The sequence below is a fragment of the Pristis pectinata genome, chromosome 26, assembly GCF_009764475.1.
Source record: "Pristis pectinata isolate sPriPec2 chromosome 26, sPriPec2.1.pri, whole genome shotgun sequence".
Taxonomy (NCBI): Eukaryota; Metazoa; Chordata; class Chondrichthyes; order Rhinopristiformes; family Pristidae; genus Pristis; species Pristis pectinata.
The window spans coordinates 21402209-21418242 of record NC_067430.1 but is presented as its reverse complement, the minus strand read 5'-3'; the positions used below and the strand labels follow the sequence as shown (position 1 = coordinate 21418242).

The 16034-nt window shown below is 39.5% G+C and overlaps 1 protein-coding gene across 1 annotated transcript in view; it reads left to right on the top strand.

The window, feature by feature from the left end:
• prkcz (protein kinase C, zeta) overlaps nt 1-16034 on the top strand; it is a 303127-nt gene that overhangs the window by 270350 nt on the left and 16743 nt on the right. Inside the window, exon 18 of the mRNA XM_052039280.1 lies at nt 3468-3583. Coding sequence (XP_051895240.1) covers nt 3468-3583 — 116 coding nt within the window. The remainder of the gene's footprint in view (nt 1-3467; nt 3584-16034) is intronic.

Genomic DNA, 16034 nt, shown 5'->3' with positions numbered 1-16034 from the left:
GCATCTAGGTGACCCCGTTCGAGGGCAAGTGCAACCAGAAGTGTATTGGAGTATCAGAAATTTGTCAATTTCTCCTTGCTTTATTGACAATGGATACAGATATTTTTGTGGGACTTGGAACTGCTGTTGAATTCTGTGGCTGTACATATTCTCACTATCTGATTACAGGAAAGAGCAGAACTGTACCACCCTGGTGAAATAAGAAATCACACTGCACACAATGGCAGGCTAAATTGTGGAAGCATTAAAAGGGACCAGGATTTGAGCATAGTTCTATTTATAATGTGTGTGATAAGGGGGAGAACTGTGATGGGAAGATAAAAATTTTCTAGTAATGTTTCTGGTTTAAAAGTGGAATGGACACATTTACTGTAAGTTTCTAGATGGATGTCGGTAGCATGAATGAAGTGCATCTTTACCTTTAGAGTGCTTTTCTGTTAATGCCTGTAACAGTTGAGTAAAGTGGTACAGAGAAGTGATGCACTCAGCACCACTGAGATAATGGAAGAAATAAATTACACATAGTGATAACTATGCTTTGATAACTTTGGGCTTCATATTAACATTGAATGTGCATCTTGTAAAAGATCAGTGCATTTAATTCCATGGAAACCACAGCACAGCATGAACAGTGAAGTCTACTGTGGCATCTTAATTTGATTATTTCTTCTCCTGGTATTATTTGTAAATGCAGAAATTAGTGTATAGTATATAGGTTTTTTTGGTTCCATTCATCTTGTAATCTTCAAGTTTTATTTTAAAACCCAAGCTTGATTTTTATCTGATCACTACTTCCATTCTTTGCATTCTTAGTAGTCTGCGCTTTGAGCTCAGTTTGTCATTTTCTGACATGCATTGCTGCTGAAATTGATGGCACTCCAAACTTTTTGACCCAGTAGATACATTCAATAGTTGTGGTTTGGAGTATTTTTCATTTTCTCTAGTTTGATATTGGATTGGAAATTTGCTCTGAGTAGTCTTAATTCCCATTAGCTGTGGGTCCACAGTGCAAACCAGTGAGTAAATTGACAAATTTCAGAACCCTGGTAAAGGGAATAGAAATTTCTGCAGCGCTTTTTCTTTCACTGAGAAAATAACCTAGCACATCTTATTTAAAGACCCAGTGTCCTATCCATTAACGTAATGATACACCTATTAACTGGAGCAGCTTGGAAGGGAATGTGCTTTGGTTGGGGTATCGGAGAGAGTACCAGTTTGAATAGACATTACAATATGCTATCTTCAACAGAGGGCAGAGAGTAAAGTGCCAGTGTGAATGAGATGATGGAAGCAAGGAGAAAGGTGGAAGCAAACTGAAGGGAAACATTTCAATGACAGTGATCTCAACCTCACAGTCAGACTGAATGTTGTTGCAAAACTTTAATACATTAAATAAAAGAAATTCCTGAGACTAAGGTAACAGCTGCATTTCAGTCTCAAGAGCTCTGCTGATATTCACAAAGATTCCAGAATTTCTGAATTGGTGTTTTCCAGTCTCCAATTAGAGGTCAATAATTTATTTGCCAAAATGTATCTTAAAAAATGGAAACTCGTAACTTTCAGATCAGGGTTAATCAGATAAGAGATCAATTATCTTTTGTAGTGAGGAGATTCCAAGTAAAAGACAACAACAGTAATCCACATTTATACTTAAAAATTCAATACATTGTAGAACTCACTAAGTGCACATTGAATATGTGTTTTTTGACAAAATAATTTCCAAGTGGTACAGTGCACAGCTAATTGAAGAGATGTGTTATTAAATAGCACAGTGGGCACATCATAGAGCGGTGGCATCCAAGCTGCAGTCAAAGTCAAAGATGGCAAACGTCGCCAAAGCTCAAAAAGTAGACAATTCAAAAATAGCTCTGAATTTGAAGGCATATTAGCTTTTTTGTGTGCAAATAACAATTTATAAACAAAATGGCTCAATGGTCCTAAAGGGAAATAATCATTCAAGCTGGATGGAAGGAACACTTTGTGAAACTTCTGAACTACTACTGAACTATGACAGATGCCTCTTTCGAACCTGTCACTCATCATGATAAAAGAGAATCTCTTGCCAATCCCAACAAAAACTTGCCATTAAGAGCACCAAGAACCACAAAGCTGCAAGACCAGATGATGAACAGCTGTAGTTTACAAAGCTGGGGTTGAGGAACTAGTACTGAAACTGAAGAATTCATTTTGCAAATGTAGAATTACGAGGAAATTCCAGGGACTTGAGGAAGGCCAATATTGTTACTCTCCAACACAGAGAAGTTAGTGTTTGAAAATTAATAATTTCCTGTTTCTGAAGAAGCTCTGCTGGAATCCCATTGTGGGTTTCAACCACCTTGCTGGATAACAAATATGATTTTTGTAACTTTTAAAAGGAAAATTAAAAGATGCAAAATTCAAGGATGTAATTTGAGCAAGAAATTGCTGTGGTGAATGCCTGCTGTTTGCAGCTTGGTACACACCTATAATCAAACATGTGAGTCCCAACCTTGCTGGAAGATTTGGAATGCCATATCCATTCATATTGGGGGGGGGGGTCAGCTATAGAACAAGTTGCATCAGGCACAGAATTCTCGATTCCAATTATTTCAGTGGGGATGTGGGGATTTGTAGGGTTAGGAAAGCAAAGTGTTCCTTTTTTTAGTCTTCTAATTTTTGTAAGTGTTTTAGCCATATTTTTATTTTTTTAAATACTTGCTATTATTGTTGGAATTAAATTCATTTTTTTATACTTAAATATAAAATCCTTTTAGCTGTCAAAGCCTGAGATGGAACTTTCCTGCTGTCAAAGCTTCCAGGGAGGAATTCTCAACTGTGCCACTTGAGCTGCTCCACTGGAGGGTGGAATGCTTTGTGCTAGTAAGATGGGCCCTATACATCGCAAGTGTGGGTGTGGGGTGACCATGGGATGTGATTGTGGGCAGTCAGCCCATGTCACCAAGAACTGTTCCAGTAAAACACTCAACAATATTTAGTCAACTGCTTGCTAACTGTCTCAGTATTTATATGTGCAATCATACCTGTTGCTTTAAGCTTTATAACAACTACTGATCAATTCAGGAATCTGTGGGCATTTGTTTACTGATGTGGTCTTCAACCCCAAGCAAGAGGCAGGATTTCATTTTTGCAGTGGCTGTCAACTTCAGGTAATGGGTGATTTTTTTTAACATTGTTAAACAACAACTTGTTTACCAGCTTGATAAACAGTTGGAATATTGGTTGGACACACCTAATGGCCCATATCTTTTTCTCATTGTTGACCTTTCATTGTTTTTTTTCTCGTGGTGAGGATACAAATTGTTTGCAAGTGCTACTGTGGGTAAACTTCAGTGTCCTCTCTGAGTGTTTTCCTGTCTGCTGGAAATTGCAATGTAAGTTGTATATTTTGAACTGAATTGTTCTACCTTCCTCTGATCTGTGCATTACTTTGCAGAGTTCTGACTTGACTCCTAATCTTCTTTCCTCAGTTGGAGAAGAAACAGGTGACTCCTCCCTTTAAGCCACAGATCACTGATGATTACGGTTTGGAAAACTTTGACACTCAGTTTACAAGTGAACCTGTGCAGCTCACGCCAGATGATGAGTGAGTATATAGATTTGGATATTTCAGAGATTTTAAATTCTGGTCATGACTTATTACTTTTTGAAGTTTTAGAATTTTGCAATTATTTTACTAGAAGTAAACTTGAGTTATATCTTGAGTCAAAGTTAACAACTTTAGTTCATACAGTTTCGAGAATAAATAAGTTGTTTTGTAAAGTTTAAGATGAATCTGGTTTTATGCTGGTGGAGTATATAAATAATAGCACCTTTTTTTGTAAATACCAAAGATTAAAATATTTCAGTTCAGCTGCATACAGTTCTTATTTTAGGCAATTCCTTTGCATAGGAGTGTGTGTAACCTGCAACTTGAAGCCTGTCGTAATTTGCTTTCAGCTTCAGCACTGACATTTAATATTTCACCTCCACAGACAACTCAGATGTTCAAGTAAATTATATATTCCACATTATATCTTCCACAACACCACTCATCAACAAAGTTTAAAAGTCAATACACATTAATAATTTACACATGCAAGGTACAAGATTTTCACCAGATATTATTTCATTAAAAGTAGTCTGAGGCATCTTTAACTTTGCAGCATTCACAATGCAGTTTCATCAGTAATTTTATTTTCAAATCTCATTAAACTTTAGATACACCAAATAATAGTTATTTGAGCCTGTAATGTCTTGTTCAAGTTGAATATTTTGCTGCCAGAAATGTGTTAATTTCCAGTATTGCAGTGGCAGCTACAGAAAGAATCTGGTAGTCGCCTTGCCAACAGCAAGACAACCTATGTAGCATCTGCAGGCCTGCCAGTAAAATGGATGAAACCACCCATTTAGGCATTGTTTGGCTGCTTGCCTCACCTCCTTATTGTTTATAGCCTTGCTTGTGAAGTATTGAATTGGTGAGAAAGCTGAGATGTGGTGCTATACTAAAGCGAATCAACATCAACTTTCATTTAAGAACCTTTAATTTAGTAAGAATATCCCAAAACCTATTCAGAGCAACATTAACAAGCAAAAAATTGAAGCTAAGTTCCATAAGGAAATATTAGGGCAGGTGACCGTATCTCGGCAGATAGAATTTCAATAATGCCTTAAAAGAGGGAAAACAAGAGCTTGAGTAGTGAAGAGATTTTGGGAAAGAATTCCAGATTTTCGGTGCTTGGCAGCTAAAGACATTGGTTCAATGGAAAATTGAGAAGAAGCATTCCAGCGATCAGAATCAGTGTTGCACTGAGATCCTGGAAAGTGATATCAGAATCAGATTTATTAGCACTGACTTGTGACATGAAATTTGTTGTTTTGCAGAAGCAGTACAGTGCAAAGAAAAATCTATAAATTACAAAAATAAATAAATAGTACAAGAAAAGGAATAATGAGATAGTGTTCATGAATCCTTCAGAAATGTGATGGCAGAGGGGAAGAAGCTGTTCCTGAATTGTTGAATTTGGGTCTTCAGGCTCCTGTACCTCCTCCCCAATGGTAGTAACGAGAAGAGGGCATGGCCCGGATGATGAGGGTCCTTAATAGATGCCACCTTCTTGAGGCACTGTCTCTTGAAGATGTCCTCGATGGTGGGGCGGGTTGTGTGTGTGATGGAGCTGGCTGAGTCTATAACCCTCTGAAGCCTCTTGTGATCATGCATTGGAGGCTCCATATCAGGCCGTGATGCAACCAGTCAGGATGCTCTCCACCGTACATCTACAGAAATTTGTTAGAGTCTTTGGTGACATACCAAATCTCCTCAAACTCTTAATGAAGTAGAGCCACTGCCATGCCTTCTTCCTGATTGCATCTATGTGTTGGGTCCAGGATAGATCCTCCGAGATGTTGACGCCCAGGAACTTGAAGCTGCTCACCCTTCCCACCGCTGACCCCTCAGTGAGGACTGGTGTGTGTTCTTCCTGAAGTCCACAATGAATTCCTTGGTCTTGCTGATGTTGAGTGTGAGGTTGTTGTTGTGACACCACTCAACCAGCCGATCTGTCTCACTCCTGTAAGCCTCCTTATTGCCATCTACGATTCTGCCAACAGTTATGTCATTGGTGAATTTATAGATGGTGTTTGAGATTGTGCTTAGCCACACAGTCATGAGTGAAGAGAGAGTAGAGCAGCAGGCTAAACACACATCCTTGAGGTCCGCCTGTGTTGATAGTCAGTGAGGAGGAGACATTATTGCCCATCTGCACTGACTTGGTCTCCTTATAAGAAAGCCTAGGATCCAGTTGCAGAGGGAGGTACAGAGACTCAGGTTTTGAAGATTGGTTATTAGTACTGAGGGAAGCTGGAGAAGATCATAAAAATCTCCTCCAGCCACAGAGCACAGGTTTAAAGTAATTGGTTGGCAGATTAGAAGGGCGATAAGGAAAACCTGTTCACCCAGAAGGTGGTAATGTTCTGGAACTCTCATCACACTTCAACAGTATTTGGATGTATACTTATAGAGCTGTGGGGTATGGACTTGGTACTGAAAGATGGGATTAGTTTAGGGAGTTCTTTTTCAAAAGATATGATGGGTTGAATAGCTTTCTGCGTTGTAAATTTTCAGTGGTTCTATTGTTTTATACTGAACCAATCTAGTTAGAAAACCGAGTTAATACTTTATTGTCAACGGACTCATAGTGTGTTTTGATATAGGTTTTTGATTTACACTTTGTACCAAGGAAAGAATTTAAAAATGTATGCAATTTCTCCATTGATTATTGTAGCTCCTAAGACTGCCTTTTTCCACCTCTGAACAGTTGCTAGACTTTGCCCCTTAGGCCTCTGCAGCTAAAACCTTCATCCAAACCTTTGCTGCTTCTAGATGTGAAGTTTCAACAACTCCATATAGGTCTTGATTGGTAAGGGGTTAAGGGTTATGAGGAAAAGGTGGGAGAATGGGATTTAAAAATAAAATGGCAGAGCAGATTCGATGGGCCAAATGGCCTAATTCTGCTCCTTTATTTATGGTCTTATGACACACACTCATTTTTTAGCCCCTAAGGTCCATTAAACTGTTCACTTGTGGTGTTTATAAGTACATGCAGTCAAAATAGACGATGGTAGACACCCGCTTCTTACACCACAAGAAACAGCCTAGTTTGCTAGAACAAAACTAGATCTATTCCATCCATACAGTTGAACATTGATGCAAAATGCCAGTGTTTCTTAACCATAAACACTGGTCAAGACTTCTAAATATAATAAGTTATCCCCACAGTGTGAAGTTCCACTAAAAATATTCCAGAAAACTATGGATCAAATCCTGCAAAGAACAGACGTGCTATGCAATCAGAATGATGACTTGGTGGCCACCACAAAAGAGCAGGAAAAACTTGGAAGTCTAAGAGGAGGTCCTACAAAGACTTCAGCAGCAGAATGTACAATTGAAGTGGAATGAAGGTGTCTTCCTTCAAAGGCATGTGGTATATTTGGAACTCAGTTGATGAGTAATGCTACAACCTGTGAAGGAGAAAAATGAGGCATTGATGAGGGCAAAGACACTCAAGAATGTTTCTGAGTTGCTTTATTTTACAGGAATGCTCCAATAGTATGCAAGATTTTTGCCAGATTTAGCCACTGTATTGTAGTCAATCCACTACCTTTTTAATAAAGCTGTCAAGTGGGCTTGGACAGAAGCCCACCTAAAGGCATTTGACCTTTGCTGGAACCGTCCAATTCAAGGCCACATCAATAATGCAACGTTAGCCGATATTCTTCTCTCAGTACCTCTGCTATCCAATGGAGATCATCAAAATGATGCCTTGTCTTAATGCCCTTTGAAGACTTTGACATGGGGTTAAAAGTCTCAATCTTCAACTTTCAGCTAATCGATAACATCCTCAGGCAAGTGCATCTAGCAAATATTGTCCAGCAGAGGCAATACAGGCAGATATGTGAAGAAGATCCACCACACCCTAAACTTACAAGGAAAGGGCAGACAAGTAGGAATGTTTAGTGAGACTCAGGTGGTCATAGTTCCCAAAGCATCACAGAAAACACCCGACCAGACTTGAGTGTTTGGTAGAACCATTTGGACTTGTGGCACAGGGAGCAAATAAAAGGCAATTCACCAGGCAGTCCTGGTGAATTGCCTTTTATTTGCTCCCTGTGTCATTTGAACAGAAATTCGCCACCCACAGGGTGAAAAAAACTTTCATCTCATCTCTGTCCTGACTGGCTGATCTTTATTTTGATACAGTGGTCCCCTGGTTCCAATATTTGTAAGTTGTCACCATTGAGCTATTTATTTACAGAGACTCTGCAAACAAGTCCCTGCAACATTCTTCTGGCCCATGAACTGAAATGCTGTGATCTGCAACTGAGTCCCCAGTAAATCAGTGTGTATTTCATGATCCTTTTAAATATTGCAGGTGTAAGACATGTCCTTGATTTTAATATTTTGTGTGTGTGGCTCAGTGTTAATTGCACATACATGATTTAGTTTCACAGTAGAACCTCTGATTGTTGCATGAGAAGAAACACAGCACATTCAATGTGCTCAATATCTCAGGGCATCATGTGAACAGAAGTAACCAAACAATGTTCTCAGTCATGTACAATGAAGATTGTATTAGTTGTTGCAGTTGCAAATTTCTCAATAGTATTTTTTTTTCTTACCCTTCTCTCCTGATTTGTTCCATTTGTCTGACCACAATTTGTCCTATCCCTTGCAATCACAGCAATTGTGATCATGTTCTCAAATAAGACCAAGCAAATTCAAACTGGTTATTGGATAAAATCATAAATAAAAACTTTGGATTACTTTAACCCGAAGCAAGGATACTAAATGTAGCACTCCTCTCATTGTTTTGGCTGAGTTCAACATGAGAACATAAGAAGTGGAAGAAATAGGCCATTCAGCCCATCTGCCATTTGATAACATTGTGGTTAATCATTTACCTTAGTAGTACATTTCTGCACTCATCTCCTTTCCCTGATTTCCTTAATATCCAAAAATCTATCAATCTTTGTCTGGAATAAACTCAGCAACTGAGCCACTGCAGCCCTCTTGGGAAGATAGTTCCAAAGATTTGCCACCCACTGGGTGAAAAAAACTTCCTTCTCATCTCTGTCCTGAATGGCTGACCTTTATTTTGACATGGTGGTACCCTGGTTCCAGACACCCAGCCAGGGGAAACATCATCCCTGCATTTACCGTGAAGATCCACATGAATTTTGTATGTTTCAATAAGATCACCTCTCTAAAACCTGGAGAGTATCTGTTTAAACTCCCATCAGAGGACAAAGCCCTATCCCAGGGATCAATCTGGTGAACCTTTGTTGTAATAACACTATCGTATGTACATCATTAAGTGAAGAGACCCAATCTGTCTACGGCATTCCAGGTGCACTCTCACCAGGACCCTATATAATAGCAGTTACTCACCTTTACTCTTAGAGTCACATCCACTCAAAATAAATGCCAACATACTGTTTGCCTTCCTAACTATTTGTTGCATCTAAAGGGTAATCTTTCAGTGTTTTGTGTACAAGAACACCCATGTCCCTTTGTACACCAATGCTTTCAATCTCTCACCATTTAAAGAATATTTCACTTTTTTGTTTTTTCTACCAAACTGAGTGACTTCATGTATTCAGCATTATATACCATCTTCTAAATCCTTACACATTAAGTTTTCCTGTCTATAATCCCCTTGAAGCCTCTTCATATTCTCCTCACTACCAACACTAGCACCCAGCTTTGTGTCGTCAGCAGACTAGGATATTTTGCACTTGATTCCCTGATGCAAATCATTGATGCAGATTGCGAACAGCTGGGGCTACAGCACTGATACTTTGCAGTGCCCCAGTAGTTACAAGCTCCAACCAGAAAATGACCCATTTATCCCTTCCCTCTGTTTTATGTCTACTAAACAATTCTTAGTCCTCGGCCAAGGAACTTTTGTTCTTTGCAGTTCCATATGGCACCACATCTTCATTAAGTTAATTGATGTAGCCAGTAATACAGCAAATTAGATGAGATGAAAGGCCTTTTCTTATTTCTATCTAATTGTTATGTAAGACAGGAGGGATAACCATGACATCTATGAAGCAAGCAATGAGAAGTTTCATCATTTTAACAAGAAAAACATTTAGCCTAGTCTCTCTAGGTGGCTGTCAGCAGGGTATCCAGTTCTGGAGGCAATTACTCCAAATCTGGCCTAACCACCACAGATGTGCACTTTCCAGCAGGAGTTGCTGGCTTGCAAAGAGAAGTAGAAACACTTTGCTCCCCAGTCCATGGATAATAAATAGTTACCCAATTTCTGGAATCTCAAATCAGTATGTGCTGCATATTGAAGCCTAGCAGTTATATACAAGCGTTAGCATTTCTCTTGAGAATTAGACCATGGAAGTTTGTAGCAAAGGAGATTGCTTGCCAATTCTGTGTTTGCTAGCTGCTTTTGAAAAGTCCAAAGCTAATCCCTCTGCTCTCATGACTTTCTATTTTGCTGCTGCTTTTCCTTATTATATACTTGCAGAAACTCTTGCAGTCTGTTTTCATATTCCTTGTTAGATTCATGTCCTATTTTCTTCATCCTTATCAATTTTTTAATCATCCATTGTACATTTCTAAAGTTTTTGCAGTCCTCAGGGCTATCACTATTCTTTGCAGTATTTTAAGCTATTCAGTCTCAGAGCGGCTACAAGGCATTCTGGAAGGGGAGGGTGAACAGCCAGTTGTTGTGGTGCATTTAGGTACCAACAATATAGGAAAAAAGTGGGTTGAGGTCCTACAAATCGAACGTAGGGAGCTAGGAGACAGATTAAAAAGTAGGTCCTCAAAGATAAGTAATCTCAGGATTACTTCCTGTGCCACATGCTAGTCAGCGTAGGAATAGCAACATAGCTAGGAATGAATATGCGGCTTGAGCAGTGGTGCAGGTGGGAGAGTTTTAGATTCCTGGGGCATTGGAACCAGTTCTGGGGGAGGTGGGACCAGTACAAACTGAACAGTCTACACCCAGGGCAGGACTGGGATCAATGTCCTTGGGGGATTGTTTGCTAGTGCTGTTGGGGAGGGTTTAAACTTATACGGCAAGGGGATGGGAATCCATGCAGAAAGACAGAGGGAAGCAAAGCAGAGACCAGAGCAAAAGCTAGAAAAGTCAAACACAGAGGACACAAAGGTACAAGATTCTAAAAGGACAATGAGTGTAAAGGCACTTTATCTGAACGCCTGTAGTATTCGAAACGAGGTCAGTGAACTTGTGACACAAATCAGTACACAGGGGTATGACTTAGTGGCCATTAAAGAAATGTGGTTGCAGGGTGGAGATGAGTGGGAATTAAATATCCAAGGGTATCAGGTAATACGGAAGGATGGGCAGGAAGGTAAGGGAGGTGGGGTAGTGCTCTTAATTAAGAATGAGATCAGGGTGATAGTGAGAGATGATATAAAATCTAGGGAGCAGAATGTTGAGTCCATCTGGGTAGAGATTGGGAATAGTAAAATGAAAAAATCACTGGTGGGAGTTGTCTGTAGGCCACCACATAATAACATTACAGTGGCACAGGCAATTAACCAAGAAATATTTGATATATGTAAGAATGGAACAGCAGTTGTCATGGGGAGCTTTAACTTCCACGTAGATTGGGCGAATCAAGTTGGTCGAGGCAGTCTTGAGGAGGACTTCATAGAATGCATCCATGATGGCTTTCTTGAATAGCATGTTAGTGAACCTACAAGGGAAAATGCTACCTTAGATCTGGTCCTGTGCAATGAGACAGGTAAAATTAACGATCTTCTAGTTGGGAATCCTCTTGGCAAGAGTGATCATAGTATGATTGAATTTCTCATACAAATGGAGGGTGCAGTAGTTTGGTCTAAAACCAGTGTATTATGCCTAAACAAGGGAGACTACAACGGGATGAGGAAGGAGTTGGCTAGCATAGACTGGAAACACAGGGTATATGGTGGGACAGTTGAGGAACAGTGGAAGACTTTCAAAGAGATTTTTCATGGTGCTTAACAAAAGTATATTCCAGTTAAAAGCAAGGACAGTAGGGGTGGGGAGAGCCAGCCTTGGATAACTAAGGAAATGAAAGAAGGCATCAAACTAAAAGCTCATGCATACAAAGTCACCAAGAGTAGTGGGAAACTGGAAGATTGGGAAAACTTTAAGAACAACAAAGAACCACTAAGCAAGCAATAAGGAAAGGGAAGATAGATTATGAAAGTAGACTAGCATAAAATATCAAAACAGATAGTAAAAGTTTTTATGATTATAAAGCAGAAAATGGTGGCAAAGGTGAATGCAGGTCTGTTGGAAGATGATAAAGGAATTAATATTGGGTAATGAGGAAATGGCCAAGGCCTTGAATGACTGTTTTGTATCTGTCTTCATGGTGAAGGACACTTCTAACATGCCAAAGAGAGATGTTATGTATGCAATGAGAGGTGAGGACCTCGATACAATCACTATCACTAAAGAGGTAGTGATGAGCAAATCAGTGGGTCTAAAGGTAGACAAGTACCCTGGTCCTGCTGGGATGCATCCCAGGGTACTGAAAGAAATGGCAGAAGTTATAGTAGAGGCGTTTGTGATAACTTACCAAAATTCTCTGGACTCTGAGCAGGTTCCGGCAGATTAGAAGACAGCGAATGTCACGCCACTGTTTAAAAAAGAATGTAGGCAAAAGGCAGGTAACTATAGGCCGGGTAGCATCTGTAGTCAGGAAAATGCTTGAAGAAATAGCAAGACATCTGGATAGAAGTGGTTCCATCAGGCAGGCATAGCATGGATTCAGGAAGGGCAGGTCCTGTTTGACAAACTTACTGTTCTTTGATGGTATAATGAGCACAGTCGATAGAGGGGAGCAGGTGGATGTTGTATACTTGGATTTCCAGAAAGTGTTCGTTGAGGTGCTGCATAAAAACATATCCATAAGATAAGAACGCATGGAGTTAGGGGTAATGTATTAGCATGGATAGAGGATTGGTTAACCAATAGAAGGCAGAGAGTTGGGATAAGTGGGTGTTTCTCTGGTTGGCAATTACTGGTGAGTGGGGTGCCGCAGGGGTCGGTGCTGGGCCCACAACTGTTCACAATATACATTAACTGTTTGGAAGAGGGGACTGAGTGTAGCGTATCTAAGTTTGCTGGTGACAGTAAATTGAGTGGAAAAGCAAATTGTGCAAATGATGTGGAGAGTCTGCAGAGAGATATAGATAGGTTAAGTGAGTGGGCAAGGGTCTGGCAGATGGAGTTCAATGTTGGTAAATGTGAGGTCATCAACTTTGGAAGGAAAAAATAGAAGATCAGATTATCATTTAAATGGTGAAAAGTTGCAGCATGCTTTTGTGCAGAGGGACTCGGGAGTACTTGTGCATGAATCACAGAAGGTTGGTTTGCAGGTGCAACAAGTTATCAAGAAGGCAAATGGAATGTTGGCCTTCATTGCTAGAGGGATTGAATTTAAGAGCAGGGAGGTTATGCTGCAACAGCACAGGGTACTGGTGAGACCACACCTGGAGTACTGCATGCAGTTCTGGTCTCCTTACTGACTTTGGAGGTGGTGCAGAGGAGGTTCACCAGGTTGATTCCAGAGATGAGGGGGGTTAGCCTATGAGGAGAGATTGAGTAATTTAGGACTATACTCGCTGGAATTCAGAAGAATTAGAGGGGATCTTATAGAAATATAAAATTATGAAAGGGATAGATAAGATAGAGGCAGTAAGGTTGTTTCCACTGGTAGGTGAGACAAGAACTAGGGGACATAGCCTCAAGATTCAGGGGAGTAGATTTAGGACAGAGATGAGGAGAAACTGCTTTTCCCAGAGAGTAGTGAATCTGTGGAATTCTCTGCCCAGGGAAGCAGTGGAGGCTACCTCATTAAATATGTTTAAGACACAGTTAGATAGATTTTTGCATAGTAGGGGGATTAAGGGTTCTGGGGAAAAGGCAGGTAGGTGGACTTGAGTCCACAGCCAAATCAGCCATGATCTTATTGAATGGCGGAGCAGGCTCGACGGGCTCCTATCTCTTATGTTCTTATTTCTTTCGACCAAATACCATCTACAACTTATTCAGTTAGCCACAATTGGAGCTCCTTTCCCATTGGGTCTTTATTTCCCAATGATATTTATCTTTGTTGAAAATAATTAAATATTTCTTTAAATACCTACCGCTGCTTTTTATCTACATTCCAGTTAACTCTCCCTTCATTCCTATGTAATTACCTTTATTTAAATGTTAAGGTCCTCGTTTAAGACCTAACTTTGTCACATTTAAATTGTAAGTGAAATTTTGTTGTGTTATGATTGCTCTTTCCCGAATGATTTTTTAAGATGAGATCAGTCATTAAACTCATCTCATTACACATGACCAGATCTAAAATAGCCTATTCCCTGGTATTGTTTTAATGTATTGCTGTAGGATATTGTCTCCAACGCATTATACAAACTTATCCTCAAGACTACTTTTGCCAGTTAGATTTGCCTAATGTACCATTGTTACATTACCCCTTTATTTCCTAATTGGTGCTTTGTCCAAAGATATACCTATAGCTCGTGGGCCTTTTACCTAATTTCCCCAATGATTTATTTCCTTTGTTAGTTCTTTCTTCCACCCAACTAATTCTGCTTACTGATTTTCTGAGCCAATATCATTTCTCACTTCTCTTCAGATGTCATCCTTTATTATTAGAGCTACCCCACTCCTTTACTGTTCTGCCTATCAAAATGTCAGGTGCTGTGCTTTTGGATATTCAGGTCTCATTCCTGATTCCCTTGCAAAGATGCCTCTGTAATGGCTATCAAATTATTTCCATTTATTTCTACTCATGCCATCAATTCTCCAAGATTGTTATGAATGCCTTGTAATTTTTTTTTTAATCAGTGATAGTTGAGGGTTAATTATTGACCAGGACCCAATGTAATCTCCTCTGATCATCATCAAATTGTGCTGTAGGATCTTTTACATCCAATGGAAAAGGCAGATACAACCATGGTTTGATGTTTCATCTGAAGGACAGCACCCTTGACAAGACAGTAGCAGGAGAGCATCCACCAAAATTGAATGTTTTATTCCTGGAGTGAGGCTTACACCACTTCTGCATCAGAAGCCCTATTGCTGCCATTGAACCAGGATAGACATGGGAATGTTGCCCACAGTAAATGCAGCTTTGTTACTATCAATTCATTAATACTTACATTATTACTGGACCTGAAATTTTCTTATATTTTCTTACTTAATTCTTTCATTGTTCTTAACATTAAAATGGTTTCGTAACTCTGCTACCAATTTTTAAAACTTTGATGTGTGGACCCCTTGGGGCCCATTTCAGTCACTAAACTTTCTAGCTCGCAACCTGAGATCAGTGAAGAACAATGAAACTCTCTTCTTCAGTTATGTCAGTGTACTAGCATGTGCATGGTCTTTATAATCGACTTTAATATTGAATGCAAAATATTTTAACTTTATGAAATTATATTTGCTAGAATGAAATATTTGTTCCAGCCACTGGACATCTTGCACTACTGAATCGTGTTTTGATGTCTTCCTGTCTCCATGATTCAAAACTGGGTTCAGTTTTATTTGGAATGAGAAAGCCTTGTCAAGAACCAAAATCTGCTAGAATAGGACACCACCAATTCAAAATTAGATAAATTTAGTAATTTGCTAATACCAAGGTTCAGTTTTAAAAGTCTGTAGGTCCTGGAAGAATAAAAAAAACATGTAAAGTTGTTCTCTGAAAAGTTACTGAGGAATGAAAAGTAAAAATGGGTCATCATTAGAACTCTTGTGTGTCCCTTAGCTTGTTTTATTGGAGTTTAATACTATGGCAGCACAATGAACATCTGGAGGTAAGTACTGAATAGAAATGCTTATGTTCAGGCTCTTCGAATTCTAAGATAGTATGTAGAAGAATGATCACAGCACACCTTAATTAACTTTGCAAGTTATGCAAGTATTCTTAGTCATACCAGTTGTGTATGGCCTCCTTTATATTTCACCCATGTATTCTAAGACTAGAATTCCACAATCCCATAATTCTGTCTCATTGTCTCATACGCTTTATTTTATTCTGAGTTCATTGCTTTATTGTATAATTGGATTAGTTTTCTATGCTCATTGTAAGCAAAAGGTATTTGGAGGAGTACCTCTATACTGGCAACAAACATGAACATTCACCATTTGGATTTGCACTTTATTTTTGCCAAAGTCTCGGCCATTTTTAACGCTCATTACCCAATCCCAGTGGACAATTTCTCCCAAATGCAGCATATAGCTCATGGAAATCAAAGGAATTGATTTTGAAGTGTAACATTAAGAGCCCTGGTGGCAAATCACCAAATGACAAAATTCACCATCACCCTTGGCCTTTGGCTATCTGAGGAAAAGTATGCATCAGAGGTCAGGATCAAACCCAGGTCACTGGAGTTGTAAGACAGCAGCTCTACCAGCGGCACCGCTGTGCTGTCCCTACCTTCAGTTCTGTGGATTCTCAGGTGGACAATGAGGTCAATGTGGAACCTGCAAACCTTGTCACTG